General features: G+C 33.6%; 1 protein-coding gene across 1 annotated transcript in view; it reads right to left on the reverse strand.

Annotated features, from left to right (window-relative positions):
• Positions 1 to 18,981, reverse strand: part of LOC117123409 — a 51,242-nt gene that overhangs the window by 19,101 nt on the left and 13,160 nt on the right. The window contains exons 7-21 of the mRNA XM_033269315.1: positions 17,989 to 18,106; positions 17,074 to 17,316; positions 15,065 to 15,222; positions 12,421 to 12,681; positions 11,898 to 12,038; positions 11,235 to 11,381; positions 9,853 to 9,972; positions 8,754 to 8,873; positions 8,255 to 8,460; positions 7,637 to 7,799; positions 6,487 to 6,738; positions 5,965 to 6,090; positions 3,248 to 3,541; positions 2,031 to 2,150; positions 388 to 513 (exon numbers count right to left, since the gene is read on the reverse strand). Of these exons, the coding sequence (XP_033125206.1) occupies positions 388 to 513; positions 2,031 to 2,150; positions 3,248 to 3,541; positions 5,965 to 6,090; positions 6,487 to 6,738; positions 7,637 to 7,799; positions 8,255 to 8,460; positions 8,754 to 8,873; positions 9,853 to 9,972; positions 11,235 to 11,381; positions 11,898 to 12,038; positions 12,421 to 12,681; positions 15,065 to 15,222; positions 17,074 to 17,316; positions 17,989 to 18,106 (2,595 nt within the window). The remainder of the gene's footprint in view (positions 1 to 387; positions 514 to 2,030; positions 2,151 to 3,247; positions 3,542 to 5,964; positions 6,091 to 6,486; positions 6,739 to 7,636; positions 7,800 to 8,254; positions 8,461 to 8,753; positions 8,874 to 9,852; positions 9,973 to 11,234; positions 11,382 to 11,897; positions 12,039 to 12,420; positions 12,682 to 15,064; positions 15,223 to 17,073; positions 17,317 to 17,988; positions 18,107 to 18,981) is intronic.

Genomic DNA, 18,981 nt, shown 5'->3' on the forward strand with positions numbered 1-18,981 from the left:
ACAGTTTCTGGTGCTACCCTCACAAGTTATTTTTTCATGCTATATATTACAATGGATTAATTTTATGAGATTTCAATAAAATAATAAAACCAGTTGAATAGACCATTATGATGAAAAATTATATCAACAGCATCAAGAAATAAAAAATAACAGACACTCAAAAAAAAAAAAAAAAAAAAAAAAAAAATCATTTTTAACAACATTAACTTTATTTTATACAAAAAAAGTAACTACAAAAAGACAGAAAACAAGAAAATAAAGCATAAGGCAAATATTCATTTGAATGAATGCATATAAAAAAAAAAACAACATTGAACATTTAAGGAATTTTAGAGAAGCATTTTCAAAACCACATTTCTTTCTGGTATTGTATTAATTCTATCGTACCTGTACAATCACTTAGCGGACTAGATATTGCCTGATGGAAACAGGTACAGCCAAAACCGCCATCCCTGTTGATGCACACGGCATGTTCGTGACAAGGACTCTCAGGTTGCGCACATTCATTAATGTCTACTTGGACGAAGAAATAAAAATAACCGAAGGTTAATCCAAGGTGGAAAACTACAAAATAAAAACTGTCTACTTGAATACAAGGCGTATTATTATTTTCCTTATCGTTCAATTGTTGTCTTTGTACATTTAACCTCCAACCGGACTCTCATCATTCTTATATTTTTTTTTATCTTACAAACTTCCGATACAAGAGGGCTGTTCAAAAGTTTATCTGATCAAGAAATAAACTAGAAACACCAATCATTCTTCGCTAAAATAGATTGATAACGTGGATATAAAAAGGTGAATTAGGTAACTGATCAAAGTTATCATCAGCATCCTACAAAGGTTGTGTCATTTATATCTGAAAATAACTGTCTGAATAATAAGAGTAGTCTGTGGAATTATAATAGAAAAAAAGGCAAAACTTTAAAGACTGTGTATACTACATTTACTGAGAAACACCATTCAGGTGCATGAAAGTTATTTGTGTCTTAAAAAATGTATACACTATACTGTTATGTCTTTCTGAATAAGTCTTTTGCTAGTGGAAACAGGAATAGACAGCACCCATGAAAAGCAATTTATCATAGTACTTTCAATCTCCACTCTGAACAGTAAAGTATTAACAAGCAAGCCAAGACAAAAAGATTTCTCTACCCTTCATAAGAGATGTTAAGACTATACTCACTGTAGTCAAATCTATAAACAACCTTCAAAAGTCTCATTAAAATATTGAATTTCTCAATAGGATTAAATTATTTATCAACATGACAAAATATTGTACCAATTTACTTTTTGATAGTTTACAGACTTTTAATATAAAAATCCTTAAGTTGATTAAGATATTATTATTATATATTTTAAAAATTTGTATTAACTACTTTAAATCATGATCAGATATATTTTATTATTTCCGTTTAGTTAATTTTGTATAAATGAAGGATCCTACAGCAAGACAACTTTTTTACCTTTTTTAATATGCTTAGCATCTTTGTTTCAATTTTTTGCATTCCATATTGTTATTTCTAATTACTGTGTGTAACTTAATTTGTAAGTATTGATTTGGTAATTAGCCAAAAAAAACCAAACTAGAGCAGTGTATATTTCTTCCCTGTAGCTGAATACTGAACAATACACACAGTTGGTTCATGGGAGAAACAGGCGTTTCATATATATTCTTAAATGCTTGAGAGGTAAGTTTTGAGATCTTAACCTTTAACCTTTAACTTTGATATTTCAAACCCAAAATTTGATCACCTCTTCCTTAAACCCACACTTCCACTACCACTTCCACAAATATTATGATGATCCATTCATTAGTTATTGGTAATGAACAGACAAACAACGGTGATTACATAACCTCCACGGCAGAGGTAGAAGTTTGTTCTAATGTTAAATAAAGATACCAGTATACATAAAAGTTAAGAATTCAAATACTAAATTTTATTGTTCAAGATTTTTATCTCATGAAAGACAAACTTTGGATATTCTTTAGTAAAAAAGAGAACAAAAAAAGTTGCTGAAAACTTTACCTATACATCTCATTCCATCCCCTTCGTAACCTCTCTTACAATCACATCGATAATCGCCAGGCTCATTGTGACAAATGGCGTTACTGTCACAGTAGTTAGTCACCTCACATTCGTTAACATCTAAGGTGAAAGAAAGATCAGATTGAGAAATTAATCATAGCCGACCAGGTAGGTCATTCGCTACATGTTGCAACAAGAGCCTCAAGACACAATCTAATTAAACACAAATTTGCTAAATAATTACACAGCATCAATCATAGATTACAAAGAAATCATTAAGCTCTGAGAGAAAAAAAAACTTTTTACAAGGTTATAATTTATCTGAAAACACCTGATGACCTTTATTATTTCTACGCAATTTAAACTTAATTATTATGGATGAAATTTTTTCAATAGAAAAAAAATGTCCTTTTTGGTATCTTTTTCAAGGTAGTGCATAACAAAAGACAAGTATGTCCATAATGGAAAAATATAATGCAAGGAAATACACCTGCCTTGCTTCATACTCTGTTGGTAGGGAGACTGAATGAAATTCAGAGGGTTTCACGTTTGAATACTGCTGGGATAATACAGGTTTTTTTATATTACTGATGGAAGAGTTTCTCCATAACAAACTTAATATCATTCATTTTAGTCAAACTTGACATTTTAAAGGTAAATTTCAATTCTTTAACCTCAGGTTATTCTATTTTAAAGTTTTATGCTTAGAGTTTTTATGATAAATGTTATTAATGTGTGGTAGTTCATGTATTAAGGCTTAGGGGAAAAAAGACTGACAAGAAAGAATTGTTCTTTATGTTTGTTGGATCTTTTGGCAATGGAAGTCATAACATACAAGATATATTATTGTAAATTTTCACAGCCACTGGACCACTTTTGTGATATTAGTGTCTGAATTATGGGAATAAGAACTTTCTTTAATTTCTGTCCATTTTTGGGCTTTTAATTTGTTTGTTTTGTTTTCTTTCTCTTGTTTAATTATTTTTAAACTATTATAATATTGCTGTCTTCAGAACTCTGTATTTTGAAGATGTGTCGCATTTGCTTACACTTGTTGATATGTCCTTATACCGGACCTTTTAAAATTTGCTTTATAATTGGCATTTTTCCAATGTAAATTCAACATAAGGTCTCATCAATATTAATCTTAAAAGTCCACAATATTATTATCATTATTATTCTGTGATTTATTTTAGTATGAAAAGAGATGCACTAACCAATGCATTCAGGTTTAAGTGCACTCCAGATACCCGTCTCTAGGCATTGTAGTCTGTGTGATCCTTCAAGTCGGTAACCCTTGTAACAACGGAACCGAACAAAAGACTTAAAGGAATGCGAAAGACCGACAATCTGACCATTTGTGAAGTCACCCAATAGAGGACAGTCGATTCCTGTGCACTCAATACCATCTCCATGAAATCCCTCTAAGCATGTACAAAAGTAGGAGCCAGCTGTGTTCGTGCATAGTGCACTCTTGTGGCAGTGATTGTCTATGAGGCACTCATCAACATCTGTCAATATAAATACATAAGATACGTTTAAAATTGTAAATATCAAAGTTATCAAAAGTATGAAACAAAACCTTTTTAAATAACTAAATGACCACAATAACAACAATAACAATATTAATGATAGTTATAGTGATAAACCCATTTATAAGTCAGTCATGACAACCTCATTTTCATTCGCATGTAATTTTCCTATTCCTGAGCAGGCACTAATTTGATATAGTGCCTCCTGCTTTTTGCATCTCGTGCAAAAATCTCAAAGCTGGGGTTTTTTTTAAAATTATAATAGCATAAATATATATATATATCCGAAACCTTGGTGTAAAGTTAGACAATTCTTTGGGCATGAAGGAACATGTGAACTCCATTTGTCAGTCTTCTCTTAGGGCATTACGTCAAATAAGCTCAATTAGGAAATATCTAGATCAAGCAACAACAACAAAACTTATTCATGCCTTTGTTACCTCACGTTTAGACTATTGTAACAGTCTCTTGTATGGTCTTCCAAAATCTGAAATTAACAAGCTCCAACGCATACAGAACACGGCTGCAATACTGGTTACAAAAACCAGACGCCATGAGCACATAACCCCAATTCTTCATTCACTCCACTGGCTGCCCGTTCATCAACGGATCATTTTCAAGATTCTTTTTGATTACATATAAGTCCAGGCATAACAACGTACCACATTACATCACATGCTTAATACAAGATCACACCACCAAGCGAACATTACGTTCTAGCACTAAGGGCTTCTTCATACCCCTAAATCATTTACACAGTCATATGGCAATTGTGCCTTTTCATTTGCTTCTCCAACCAACTGGAATAACATCCATTACACATCAAACAACTTCCATCATTACATTTAAATCTTTTCTCAAAAGCCATTTATTTAACTGACTATGTTATGGTTTATAGAATGGCCCCGAAACTGCTAAATACCGGGATGGTGTCCGGCGGGGGATAGTTTAACTAATTGTAGTTAAGAGTAATATACTGTATTTAAGAGTAGTTAAACCTAGCTTAAGGTAGTTAGGGACGTCCTGGGTACGACATTAAACTCCATCCGGTCGAAGCGTCGGCGACTAAACTGACAACCCTCTCAAATATGTCTAAGTGCCTGCTGGGGGGGGGGGGTGTTTATGGTCACCCAGCAGCAAGAAAAACCAATAGCTGAACAAAGGGCGGATGAGCTCCTCGGAGTCAACGGCCAACCATTAATTAGTTTAAGGAATAGGAGTAGTTTAGTCTCGTTGTTATTATAGCTATTATGATTATTTTTATTTTATTTTATTGTTATTATTTTATTGTTATTTGCTTTTTCTCAGTTGCCCTATATTATTTCTCTGTAAAGCGCATAGGGGCAATGTGCAATATGCGCTATATAAATATAACATTATTATTATATATAACAAACAGGGTAACTGACTTATAAAGCAATTATTGTCAAGTTATTTTGGAAAATAGAAGCCTTAGAAGCCCTGCAGGTTTCAAGCAAGCTTTTCTAGGAAATAATAGCTCCTTCGGCCTCAATCTTCTAAGGGTCATCAGAACTTGACTATATTTTCGTAATATGCGTATGATATGACATCATTCATGGCCCATATACTGTATGGGCCAAGCACAGCTATTTGTCAAATAAAACCTAGAAGCATGGACAGAGCTCCATAAGTATATGTTCGCAGTTAACAATCAACAACCTCTGACATTTAAACATCATTATTATCTTAACACACTAGGATCAATAATTAAGAGCTGATAAATGATATGGTCGTAATATCACGTATTCTGCCAATGGCGGAGTAAACATTCAATCATAATTATCATCATCTTTATATGGACATCAGATAATCACTCTATTTTTGCTTATGCTACCTTTCAGTGTAAACAAGTTAGATTACTCCTGGCTGTGGTTTTTTATACTTGTACATTCTTATATTCTATCCACACTATGCAGTTTTGCGTTGCAAATACCAATGATTTTTCCATTATGTAAGTGGGAAGTGACCCCATCATGCCCATATATGTGTGTGACATGACTTATCATGCCCACATAAGAATGTGATATGACCTTATCATGCCCATATATGGGTGTGATATGACTCATCATGCCCATATTAGGGTGATATGACATCATGCCCAAACATGGGCATGAGAAATTAACTTATTACACCTATATGTAGCCAATCACAGATATTTGGCTGGCACAGAAAATGTCATAGTATAAACAGACCTTAAAAAAAGTTAGCATTTATATCCAAGTGAGATCAAGTGCTGCCTACATGCTTCATACCAACATGATGGGAAGATGAAATCCAACAGCCATACATGGATGAATTATTGAAATGCAAGTCACAAAAGATTGATTATGAGACACTTTAACTGATAAAGTCTTGTGTGAACATCTTGTAGAAACATTTACCTTTACAAGTAGCTCCATCTGCCTGGTATCCAGTGTGACACACACACTTGTATGAGCCAGGTAGATTCTCACATTCTGACATCTCCACTACACATGTATGACTATTCTCTAAGCATTCATCCACGTCTAAAAGAAAAAAAACATATTTTATATAACAAAATTAAAATAAAATTATTACCTGATAACATGAGACAAAATCCTACATGGGACCCAAAGCTAGAAAAAAGTTTTGCAAGCCTACTTATCTATATCGCCTCACTGGAAGGCACAACCAAGCAAAATTAACACAGGTCCATGTATCCATGTAAGAAAAACGGACATCGCAGAGGCCTGAGCACTCCTCAGATATTTAGCATGTGCATGCTTAAGAAACACAGTTTATATTTCAATGTGGCCATGCAGGTATATTCACTGTGTATGTGCCAGTAGTTGTGTAAAGTAAAATTCATTTGCGTGAAGACAAAAGTAATGTTGGTATCTAGGGCAGCACATGTAATATTTAGCAAGGGCCCATTTTCTTACCTTCCTTGTCATGGAATGTCCTTGAGGCAACCTGATAGCCATCTGCATCATAACCATAATAAATCAGGAATCCAATATCTCTAGGCTTCAAGCTTTCCACACGGTATTCGTAGGTCAGTCTTGGTGGTGCTACAATGGTGAAGTTACCTGTTGCTTCATTTACCCATTTCGCAGTCCAGGTGTTATCAGGGAAAACCCCATAGTAGTAAACAGAAAGCTCAAGTGGAGTACCTGGTATCTGAGGGCCGAGGTCTACAAGATAAAAAATATTAAATACATTTGATAAAATACAATCTAGCATAAATAACTAATAATAGATCTACAAAATCTTATGTAAACTATGACAACCCTTAATTAGAAAATACAAGTGAGACTGATAATTCGCCTAAAGATAGTACTTAGGCAGCACCTCAGCAATAAAAACTGGCAATTGAAAGGTTGAAAGGCAGTTGGGGGGGGGGGGAACAATTGATAGGAACAGAGCTGGCACCAGAGGACATTGTTCACCCAATGCAATTAAAAAATGGATGCTAGCTTACTGTACATAGCCTGACGATGTCATGTTGATAAAATCGACGAAAGCATGCACTTGCACGGCCTTGATGAAAAACACCCTTGGGTGATCAAGCTTTTCCGTGTTTAAATAAAGTAATTATTATTATTATTATTACTGATATTTCTACAATTTTTCTGTCTTTCATTGTCCACTATATAAGTTCCGAGGAGTTTTAGTATCATATTAAGGACCCTTGTTCTAATTTCTGTAGTGTGGCACTTAACACTTTGCAAAAAAAGCAAATTATTTGACGTCAAATACTCGATTCACTAGACAAAAATGTTACATGGGCCACATTGTACGAAAATTTACCAAGCATCCTCAGCAATATTACATCTGTGTGAAGGTGCATACAAATAAGATTTACAGATGCATTAAGTACTATCAATGTAAGAAATACAGTTATCACAAAAGCCCCTAATACTCTTGTGATATTCAGTGTAGATCTGTGCTTATGGTCTCAAGTTGGAGCTTGTTATTGGCTATGTATTTTTAGCATGTGCTCTTCGTAACATTATTTTTGTTTTGTAGGAATCAAGTACATGAAAAAAACTGAGAAAAGATGACAGAAAAATTCCACCTTCAAACACCTACCAATGGAATGATGCACCAACTTAAACATGAATGACGGTGGAGGAATGTGACCATTGCGCACCTCAACCACAAAATAATTCTCAGAAAAATCGCTTTCCCAACACTTGATTCCCTTCCTGGTTCCATTATCAGACACCATAAAGTTAGTAGGTTCTACTTTATACTGGAAAAAAAATAACTTTCAAGTTTACTTTTGAATGAATGCTAAAGATTTCTTTTCAACCACAACCCAGAAAACCATGGGTGTAGTTACATTCTAGAGAATAAAATTAATTTCAACATAGAATTTAAATGGGACAATATTCACCAACCATGTCAATAATGTTCCATTAGTAAAATAGATCTAGAACCAAAAAATATTGTTATGGTACCCAAGAAGTAACGATGGGAAATCAGGGACATACAGTTGGTCAGACAGGAATTTACATTTTTTTAATTACAGGCCTAGCAAAATTCCAGGGTTTATTGCTAATTATCACCCCACCCTGTACATTTTTGCTAATACTGGGGAAAAATTAAAGCCAACCTACATTTTTGGTAGCCCAGGATTGGGCAAACTAATATTTTACCTATTCTTCTCTACAAAAAGTGCTGGGATAGGTGGTATTATGGTTTTACCTCAATGGCAGTAGGACCATTTTTATTCAATTTGGCCCAGTGTTTACTCCATACCACATCCTTCTGTTGATACATTCCACTGATGTCTACAGCAAATGTAACATCACAATTACGCATCTGGTCAGTTTCGATGATACACAGCTTGCTCTTCGCTAAAACACTGGTGCATATGCCAGGATCTCGCAAGGTCACATGGACAACAGTAGCTAAGGATGGATGAAAATGATTAAGGGAAAGATATAGAGTGTTTTCGTGATCCTTTAGTAAGTTTGCAGATTCTCTTTTACATGGTTATTACACCTTCAGTGAAATTAAATTTCATGGTTTCTTGTTTATTGTTTTAAATTTTCATGACCTTTTGTACTTAAATTGTGGACAAATAAATTTAACTTTACATTATATAAATGACCAGGCCAAGAAAATTAAGAAAACAACTTCAATGCACAAGATTCTATCACTTTAACACTGAATTGTATTAATACATTATGATACAACTCACCAACACAGTGTTTTCCATCCCCTTCAAATCCAGCGTGGCATTTACATGAGTAGGAGCCGTGAGAATTGATGCAATCCGCACGTGGGCTGCAATCATTTAAATCATCACATTCGTTGATATCTAATGACAAGAAAGTTACAATTTCTATATTTATATAGCAGAAAAAAAGAAAATATGCCAACATTTTGTAATTTGGTGGTTCTACCAAGTGTAAGCACTCAAAGTGTAGGCATTAAACAATAGTTGGCCCTTGTGTCGCAATATACATAATAAAACTAAACATCAGGTAGCATCACATTACCCGCTGTTACTTGGGTATCGGATTTAATACTCACTAAAGCCCCTCTCCCACTAGGGGATTTTTCAGCATACGAGTTACAAGAGAATGCCGAGTTGCTAACTCGGCAAACTTGGCAAAAACTCGTAGGACGATTCGGAAAGCTCGGAGAGGACTCTTACCTACTCGTAGCAGCTCTGAACTCGTGGCGCTAATTTTGAACAAATTATCGCCACGAGTAGATAACTCGTAGTAAACTCGAAGAACTCGTAGGTAGCTCGTAGAGTACTCGGGGTACTCCTACCTAGCTCGTACACTACTCCGGATACTCGTCAGCGGTTTTGTCATCTACGAGTTTGATGCGAGCACCCAAAAACGAGTATGAGTAAGTACGAGCGCACCGAGTTGGCTCGTACCTAACTCGTATCTAATTCGGTACAAACTTAAGTAGTTAACTCGGTGCTCTGCTCGGCATAATTCGTACATAACTCGTAACCAACTCCATAAAGTCGTACCTCACTCGTAGCTAACAGGTAATAAGCTCGTATAGGTCCTTTCCAAAGATCACAAGTTTTAACTCGTAGAAATCGTACGACTCTTAAGTGAAATAAACCTAGGTGGGAGAGGGGCTTAAGCGCAACTTCAATGATCTAGCGGTTATGACACATAGGATAGTTATCTAGAAGTCGTGAGTTCGATTCTACTCGAATCACTTGCAAATTTCTTTTTTTATTCAGTACAAAAACATTTCAGGGAGGGAAAAAACATCAATCCTATGAAACTAAATTAAATAATCAAGTGGACAACACTGACACGCAGTACCTTCGGAACAGGTATCTCCTTGATAACCATGGTAACAAAGGCAGCGGAAGCCAGAATCTGTTGCATCATCATCCACGCATTTACCATTCTCACAAGGATATGCATCACAAGATGTTACCTCTATTAACAAAAAATAACAACAAAGTTGTATTATTCAAAATGATATATAATTCAGGAAAAATATCAGTTTCAAAGGCAGACATTTTGGGATGTTTTATGTATTGTGGGAACGGCTGTCCCAACGGTTGAGGTCCGGGCTCTCTAACCTTAGTTTGGAAGTCAAGTCTTCGCTGTGAATTTCTCTTGTGTCTTTGAACAAGGCACTTTGCATACGTATCTTTTCAACCAAGGGTATTATAATGGGTGGTACCTGGTAGGATGTTGTGGCATTGACCGTATTAGACTGCACACAATGCAGTATGACTACATACTGTATGCAACGTTGCACTTTTTGCTGATTAGCAAATTTATAGAGCCAATGATCAGTGGTAATAGAGTGCATTGATACGTTCTTCAATTGAATAAAGCACCTTTTAAAAGCTGAACATTATTAATTATTAACTTTAAGTCCATAAAAAAAATAATCTTAAACTAAAGCCCCATACTAAACATTAAAAAGTATGATATATTTATTATCAACCACATGCAAAGTAGGAAACTCAACACTAACAGGATGGACAATTAATTATAGAATGTATATGGAGTAACATATCCTGCCGAATGACAGTGGGCTTGCTGCTTTCACTACACCCAATCTTGTGGATACATTTCAATATATTTATATTAACTTTATAAAAATTCAATTAAATGTTGTAGTGTTTTTACAGGTTTTCTTCAACATGTCTAGTAGATATATTTCGAAAACTTGTATGATTTTTTTTTTAATGATGTCACTGACACCACAAAGGAACACAAACTTCAATCGTCTGATTGGCAAGTTGAGTGATGATGGACAATAATAAATTCATAAATTAAATTAACTGACAGAAAAAAAAGATCTCAATACATTAGTCATATTCACTATGACAATAGAATATCATATATTGATGCAAATTAATTAAATAATTGATTTAAAATAATGTATTGATACTTAATCTTTTTTAATTGATTTGGAGGTTAAACGACAATAGTAACCTTCAGTATGTTGCTGATAACAGATGCTGATAATCCAATGCAGGATGATTTACAATAATCAACCCTTTAAGATACTGTAGACAATATATAAACTTTTGATTTGATATTGTAAATATCATAAGAGGATTGTATCAACAATTAGTCCTAAATATTTGGTGGAATGCCACTAGATTACCTTCAAATTTGTGTTCTCTGAATAAATATAGAAAGCAATTATTGTATATGAGAAATAAAAGAATATTACCTACCCACTTCACAATTATGCCCTCTGTATTTGTCGGTGCAGTGACATTGGTAACTATAAGCTGAGTGTTGTGTACCATTCAGCTTGAACTTATGCTGTCGCTGTCGACAAGTACCTCCATGCTTACAGGGATAGCTAAGACAAGGATAGTCTAATAAAAAGAAATGACATCATCATTAAAGTCAATACACTTTTAAAACTTACCCTCACAAATTTTGTTTATGATATAAACTACAAATTTTAAACTGGAATTTTTGAAATATATTTTCAATCAAATTGTAATCTAATTGTAAATAAATTATATTTCATAATATGAAATATGCTTCTGTATTCAAAGTTTTCAGTACTGATATGTCTTATGTATATATTTTTAAATATATATTTTGTAATATATTTTCTTACTTTCAACCACTTCATTCTGTTGAACAGCATTTTAAATACAGTGTGTCTATCCATACTTAGGAATGATTAATGTAAAGATGTTTCCTTGTTTTGAAACTAGGCACAGTGAAATAGCTTGTTATATTCTTTTTATATTTGATATGTATTTTTGTTCATTTACGTTCTATTCATTTAGCAAAACAAACAAATGGGTGCTATAGTATTGTTAGTGGCTTTCATTAATAACAACAATTTGACAATATAGAATCAATCTAATAAATCAGACCTCTAAAATCAATGTCATCTTTTATCTGGTCAAGATGCTTCTGTATTTTCTGATGGTGAGAATCATCATCTGTCTCTGGTTCTTCATTCTCTGATATGACTGCTGTATGCTGAGAGCTTTCAGCCAAGGCTGACTTATATCCTAAGTGAAATGTGGAGAAAGCACAGAAAGATTATAATGTGCGTATACTATTACAGTTGTTTATTGGTTTGACCAGGCCCTACTGTAGTTATCAGGTTATAAGCCATAGCTTTGTAAATGGATATTCAGATACATTTTCAACAAATAATGTATGTATCAATTCAAGCACTATCATCATTAAATGATAATTACCATCAACAATTATTAACAGTAGTTTCATTCAATCAATCAACCAATCAATCAATCAATCATTCAGTCATTCAATCAATCAATCGAACACCATGTACATGTAGAAATGGCTGGCTGAACTTGCGGCAGTAAGGCATTCTAAGGAACATCTCTCCTCATTTGTCATAGTGCCTTAATATTATATTTTCATTACCTTCGACAGTGACAAAGAATTTCTTTGAGGAAACCACATCGGATCCGTTGAAATACTGACAGGTGAATACCTGTGGCATATCCACTGGTGTAATGATTGATAGCCGTCCAGTATACTTATCAACCTCTCTGTTCCCTTCAAGCCAATGGAGTTGTGATCGGAAAACAGGGGCTATATCAAAGGGGCAGGTAAGTTTAAGACTGTCACCCATTTCAACAGTATGATTGTATTCAACTTCTTTTAATTCTGGTCTGTCCAAACCTATAAAAAAAATGGTAAAATCAATCATAATGTGGATATAAAAAAAATAAAAATAAAGAGTAATAAATATTTAAATAAAACAATTTGATAAATAAAAAGAAAATACATTTCTTTAATTGGCCTGAAAACACACTTCCTTGTTACAATACGAAGCCAGAGAGGTGAACAGGGCTCTGGGGAATGGAGCCGAAATATCCTAAGTAGTGCAGTGGGTGAGTAATGAAATTTGTTTATATACTTATTAATATTACCACTACGACTGACACTAAATCAATAACTATGATAGGGTTGGAATGGCTAAGAATAAACAATGTAAAACAATTTTGATAATGACCCTAAAAAGGCTTAACCAACTATGTAACAACATGAATGTATTGTCACATTTCTTTAAAGTAAGTAAAATAACATTAAATATTAAATAAGCAAAATTATTAACAATAATACTAAAGATGAACTGTCGGTCATCAGAATACTAAATTTCATATTTGAATTGCTTAATTTGTATATTTAAGTTGGTAACTTACAAATAAAAAATTGAATAAATATTAATAAGGTAAAATTATATTGATCAGTGTGAAAGCAATCAAACTTATTATAGTTATAAAGGTATGCAATAGTACATCAGGACTCTTTCCCCATTTGATGTAGTGTTGAATGTCTATGTCTTAATGTGAATTGAAGTTTAATTACAGGAAGCCATGTACTAATAGGTCTTAATTTAAACTGCTTCTTCCTTTAATAAATCAATGGCAATGCTACCTTGAACTTCACTGACAAGGAAGACAAGGAAGCTTCCAGGTAAAAGATTTGTTATCAATCACACAAAAGAAGATTTACAAAAATAATTTTAGATTTAAAGACTTCAAAACTAAGTTAAGAGCAATAAGACTATGAACTTTTATTTTTAAATTCATAATCAGCATTGCAAATCCTAAAAATAAATGTTAAAGTTAAATTGATAGTTCTATTAATGGAATGTGAATCAAATCAAAATTTATTGGGTCCTTGGTTTTAAAAAAAAAAAGTGTTTGTTCATTCTGGGACGATATCAAATGTGTTAATGAAGCCAAATCAAGGTTTTTGGTTTAATATGATTTCCCGGGTGATAGTTGAAATCAGAGCAAACTTCCTTCAGAATCTTCCTATCACAAGGCTGTGCCCTGTGGGAATGGATCTAGAGCAACTGGGAGAGGCCTTTTTAAACAAATTGCAGAATTAATTAGCAAATAAGATTAGATTTTGATCACAATTTCATAGTCTACTGCTTGCTCCAGACATAATTAAACTAAATGAGGTGATGTCATTGTTGCAAAGAAAGGTAGAAATCAACACACGGTTGTGATTGAATAATTTTAATCACAATTTGGAAAATAGCTGACTCCCGTAGGATGGAATACCCTCTGCATGGGCGCCGATTTTGATCAGTCTTTTTGAAAGCTTATTAGCTTTTTCTTGATGATCAGTTGGCATTCTTCCTAAAATTGTGTGTGATCCAAACAAGAACACATGGTCACATAAAAAAATGTACTTTGTGCCTATGGTGATGTAAGGATTGATTAGAATTGGCGGGAAATTAGAGGAAATGACAAATATTGGCGATAGAAAGGAAAAGAACATAATTACAGCTGGCTGGGGATCTTATAATAACTTTCACCTTTGGCCATAGTGAATATACTAGAAATATTTTAATTAAAATCACAGGTAATATATAAGTATAAAGGATAATCTATAACTTGTTTACTTAAAAAGGGTATGTACCTGTAGGTATTATAGTTTGTTGCAATTTTTTACATTTCTTCCTTTTCTTCCTTTAGCATGTTTGTATCCGAATAATTTTGTGTTCCAAATAGGTAATTTTCAAATTGTGCTCATGTAACTACAGAATATTTTATTTAACTTCAATGTTTTTTCTCCAATTTCTGTACATGTTGTATGCATTTGTCTTTTTGTAGGCTGCCTCCCACTCTTTCCTGTCTAATGTTTTAACGTGCTTGTTGATATATATTAATAAGGTAAGAACTTATATAGCGCCATTTAAAAAACCGAAGTAATTATCAGTGGCGCTTCACGTTATTGTTGGAATAAGTGCGTTTTGAGTGATTTTTTAAATAAAGCAATTGATGTTGATTTTTTAATGTGAAGTGGTAGTGCGTTCCAGAGTGTGGCTGCAGCAAATGAAAATGATCTGCGTCCGAAGGTCTTAGTGTTGGTGCGAGGGACAGAAATTAAATTGAGATCAGATGAACGTAGGGAACGGCCAGGCACATATTTGGGAAGAAGTTGATTAATGTATTTTGTTTGATTGAGAGTCAGTGACTTATAAGTCAGTAAAAGGATTTTATTGAACCAAAGCAAAAATAAATATCTGTTCTGTATTTCTTACCATAAAACTGTAAATACATTGTTGCGACTTGCTTCGGACTTAGCACCACTTGGTGCCAAATAAGGAGCTCATCCACAAGACCACGCAATTGCGACGTGCCAGGTTTCCTCTTATCGGCCAATCCCAGGACAAAAGGTGTCTGCGATGTTACATGAGGCCTTTAAATGTAAATGTATTTTAGTTTTAAATATTGTTTTTTTAATTAATAATACAATTTTAAAGAATAAAACCATAACAAAAATGATAGCAGTAATAATATTTCAAATATCTATGGCACTAATTCTGAATAAAGTCAAAGGCACAACAGTAATGGGAAAAAGTAATAATAATAATAACAATAATAATAATAATACAATATAAAATAACTTTGTGGATGACATTGCTCTTATATCATCTAGTATTCAACATATGCAGACAAAGACAACAAAACTAAATGACTTTGCTGCAAAAACTGGGCTAAAGATAAATAAGAACAAAAATAATGTACTAAGGATAAATAACAACAATTATAGCAGAATAGAGATTGAGGGACATCAACTTAATGACAAATACACATACCTAGGGGTCACTATTAGCAAACAGGGGGCGGCAGTGAAGACATCAACTCTAGAATTTGGAAGGCAATGGCATAATTCATGAAGCTGAAACAAATATGGAAATCTAACGAATACCTACTGAAAACCAAAACCAGGCTATTTAATACTCTAGTCAAATCTGTACTACTCTATGGATGCGAAACATGGAAGATAAATGAAGGAGATAAAAAGAAGCTTGATATATTCCAATTCAAATGCTTAAGGAGAATTATAAAGATCAGATGGCCATATAATAATAATAATAATTTTGGCTTATATAGCGCATTAAGCAAAAGCCTTAATGCGCTTAACAATAAAAATAAAAATGCTAGGAGAAATTTAAGAAAAGTACATATAAAAAAAAAAATATATATACATAAGTATATGTCATTACTAATGCTGAACTACTCAACAAAACCTACATAAAAATAATTAGTGAGGAAGTAAAATCTAGAAGATGGAAGTGGATCAGCCACGTGCTAAGGATGAATCCTGAAAGTCACTGCATGACTGCTATTTCATGGAAGCCTGAAGGAAAACGAAAAGTGGGACGCCCTAGAACAACTTGGAGGCGAACGGTTGAGAAGGAGAGAACAATGCTAGGATGCAGATCTTGGAATGAAGCAGGACCGATTGCCAGAAACAGAACTGAGTGGAGAGCACATCTTGCAGCCTTATGGGACACTTGGCCCAAAGAGGAAAGGTAAGGTAAGGATAAAATAACTAGTATAATTGTATATGCTTACAAGAATACTAGAAAGATAAAACAACAAAGCAATGTTTTTATTAGATAGCTCTTGAAATATTTTTTTTATTTTTATAGAATTCGCCAAATACTGGCAAAAAGCCACTCTACGTAAAGGGCAGAAAAAGAGGGAAAAAACAGGACAAGAACCACTTTAGATCCCAATCAAAACAAACTTTCAAGAATCATTTCAGAGTGGACAAGATGATGATTCACACTACACTTGAAACCAGTGAGGTTAAATTCATCAGGGAAACAGTCCCCGGAAAGGAAATTCCACAAAGCGGTGGCTCTGGGAAAACAGATCCTTTCAAATTGTTTGGTTCTGCACTTCGGCTTCGTCAAAGTAAGATGGTCAGAAGCTTTTGAGAGCCTAGTGACGTGACCGAATGATTTTGATGGTGGAATGAGATCTGATAACACAAAAGAACAAAATCCATAAACATATCTATAAAAATTTAAATAAACAAATGGAGGCAACTGCACTTCTATGAGCAAGAGGATATATGCAGATGTAGAAAACGATCACCTGCCATATTTGGTCTAAATAGAGATTTGGAATTTTAAGAAACAATGCAGATTAGGTTCTCAGGAGATCACCCCCTTCTGATGAACCACATTCAATGCGTTAACATCTACTAAAAATTCATAACCCAAACAAAACAATAACCCTTAACAAATGAACCTACTCTGCCAGACTTTGACCAAGAGTTGATCCTTCCATTTCACCATTAATGAACACACGGCACTCACTGATGGGACTCCACGTAACGACCACAAACTGCCAACGTTTACTGTGAAGCTGGAATGGAACCTGCCAAATCTGATCCACAGTCACGACATCCATTAAACATTGCAGTATGTCAGGCTGACCGCTTGAGCATGTGATGCAGAGACCATGAGGATCAATTGTGCATAAGACATCAGTTTTCCTAAAAGAGAGAGCAGATATCAATTTTTACACTGCATTGACACAGGGGTTGTAGTTTGGCAACTCTATTTGTAAGGTCAGAGATTAAAAACTACACTGTTTATTTTACATGTGTGATTGGGCAAAGAATTTATATCATATTTCATTTTTATCAACCCAGGTGTATAGATGGGTACCTGGTAGGAAGTCGTAACAGTGACTACTTTGGCTTCTGCACAACTAAGAATATAGTAAGTTCCCAGGGAGCCAAGGAGGTTGCACATTGTATATGGAAAATGGATCCAAAGAATATGGGTAAAACATTGCAGGAATTTTGAGATTTTCACTGAACAATAATAAGAGAAATTTAAATACTCTTGCCTGTTTTAATCAAATAATTTTCCAAAATAAATAGTTAACTGTGATAATGCAGGTTATTAATAAATCAGAAATAATAATAATAAATAAACAATAAAGAAAATATTAAATTACTATACTAAAAGGGGAGTAAGGAAACAGATTGAGATTAAAAATCCAAACATTCTAAACAAACTGAAAAATATAACATGTGTTTTAAACCAAGGTGGCCTGGATCACAGTAATTATTTCTGATTGTTCTTTTTGTCATATTCCAATTAATTAATTTGTCTACACTGGTTGATTCCTAGAAAACTTGGCTCGTTCCATAACTTACCTGGATGGAGGAGGTGGCTTTAATTTCAACCAGATGGATAAACTGAAACCCTCGTGACAAACCTCAGGGTCAACGACACATTCATCGACAGCACTGGTATCAAGAAGTTCCAGTTTTCCTGTAACAAATATTAAAATAAATTATCATAAATTATCTATCTTTCTTTCACATTTAACAGCAGGATACACCACAGGATGCAATTTTGTCCATGCTATATTTACTCATTATGAGGCTTGGGGTGTAATCTTTAAAAGTTTCAGGTGAAAGAAAATTAATTAATACTAACAATTAAACCCAGGACTTTGCCATTAAAAGGTAAGGAAATCTTATCATCAAACCATAGCTTTATTATTATTAATAATATTGTTATTAGCATATATTTATGAATTAACCCATTAGAAATAAAACTAAGTATATCATTATTCTTAATTATTTATTTATCATTACATTGATTGATTGATTAATTGATTGATTGATTGATTGATTGATTGATTGATTGATTGATGGATTTATTGATAGATATTCTGTAATTTACATACAAAACCAGCAGACTGAAATATTTCTAGTAACAAACAATATAGAAAATTACTATACAACAACAATATATATCATCCAACACAGAGACAAATATTATCAATATAGTAAGGCTGTTCACTAAGATCACAAGTAGTGGTTATCAAATCTTTTAACAATAATGCATGGTCATAAATTTGAAAATAACAGGTACTCTAGTTTTATAAAATCATGTGCAATGTATGTAAGTTATTAACTCTTACATTTTCATGAGCATGCTGAATATTACATTCTAATACAACATTAGAACAGTTCTGTGAAAAACTACATGCAAAATATGAGGCAATTTGTGCATTTGTGACTTGTACTTTCAAAAAACTTCCAATCCAACAAACACTTGGACCCCAGAAACACTGTAACCTTTGTGACAAGAGGCAGAATATCCCTAATAAATTATTATCAAACACAAATTGAATTTTG

This window comes from Anneissia japonica, unplaced genomic scaffold (assembly GCF_011630105.1).
Source record: "Anneissia japonica isolate Jap-2015-1 unplaced genomic scaffold, ASM1163010v1 scaffold288292_len1863012_cov191, whole genome shotgun sequence".
In the NCBI taxonomy this organism is placed as follows: domain Eukaryota; kingdom Metazoa; phylum Echinodermata; class Crinoidea; order Comatulida; family Comatulidae; genus Anneissia; species Anneissia japonica.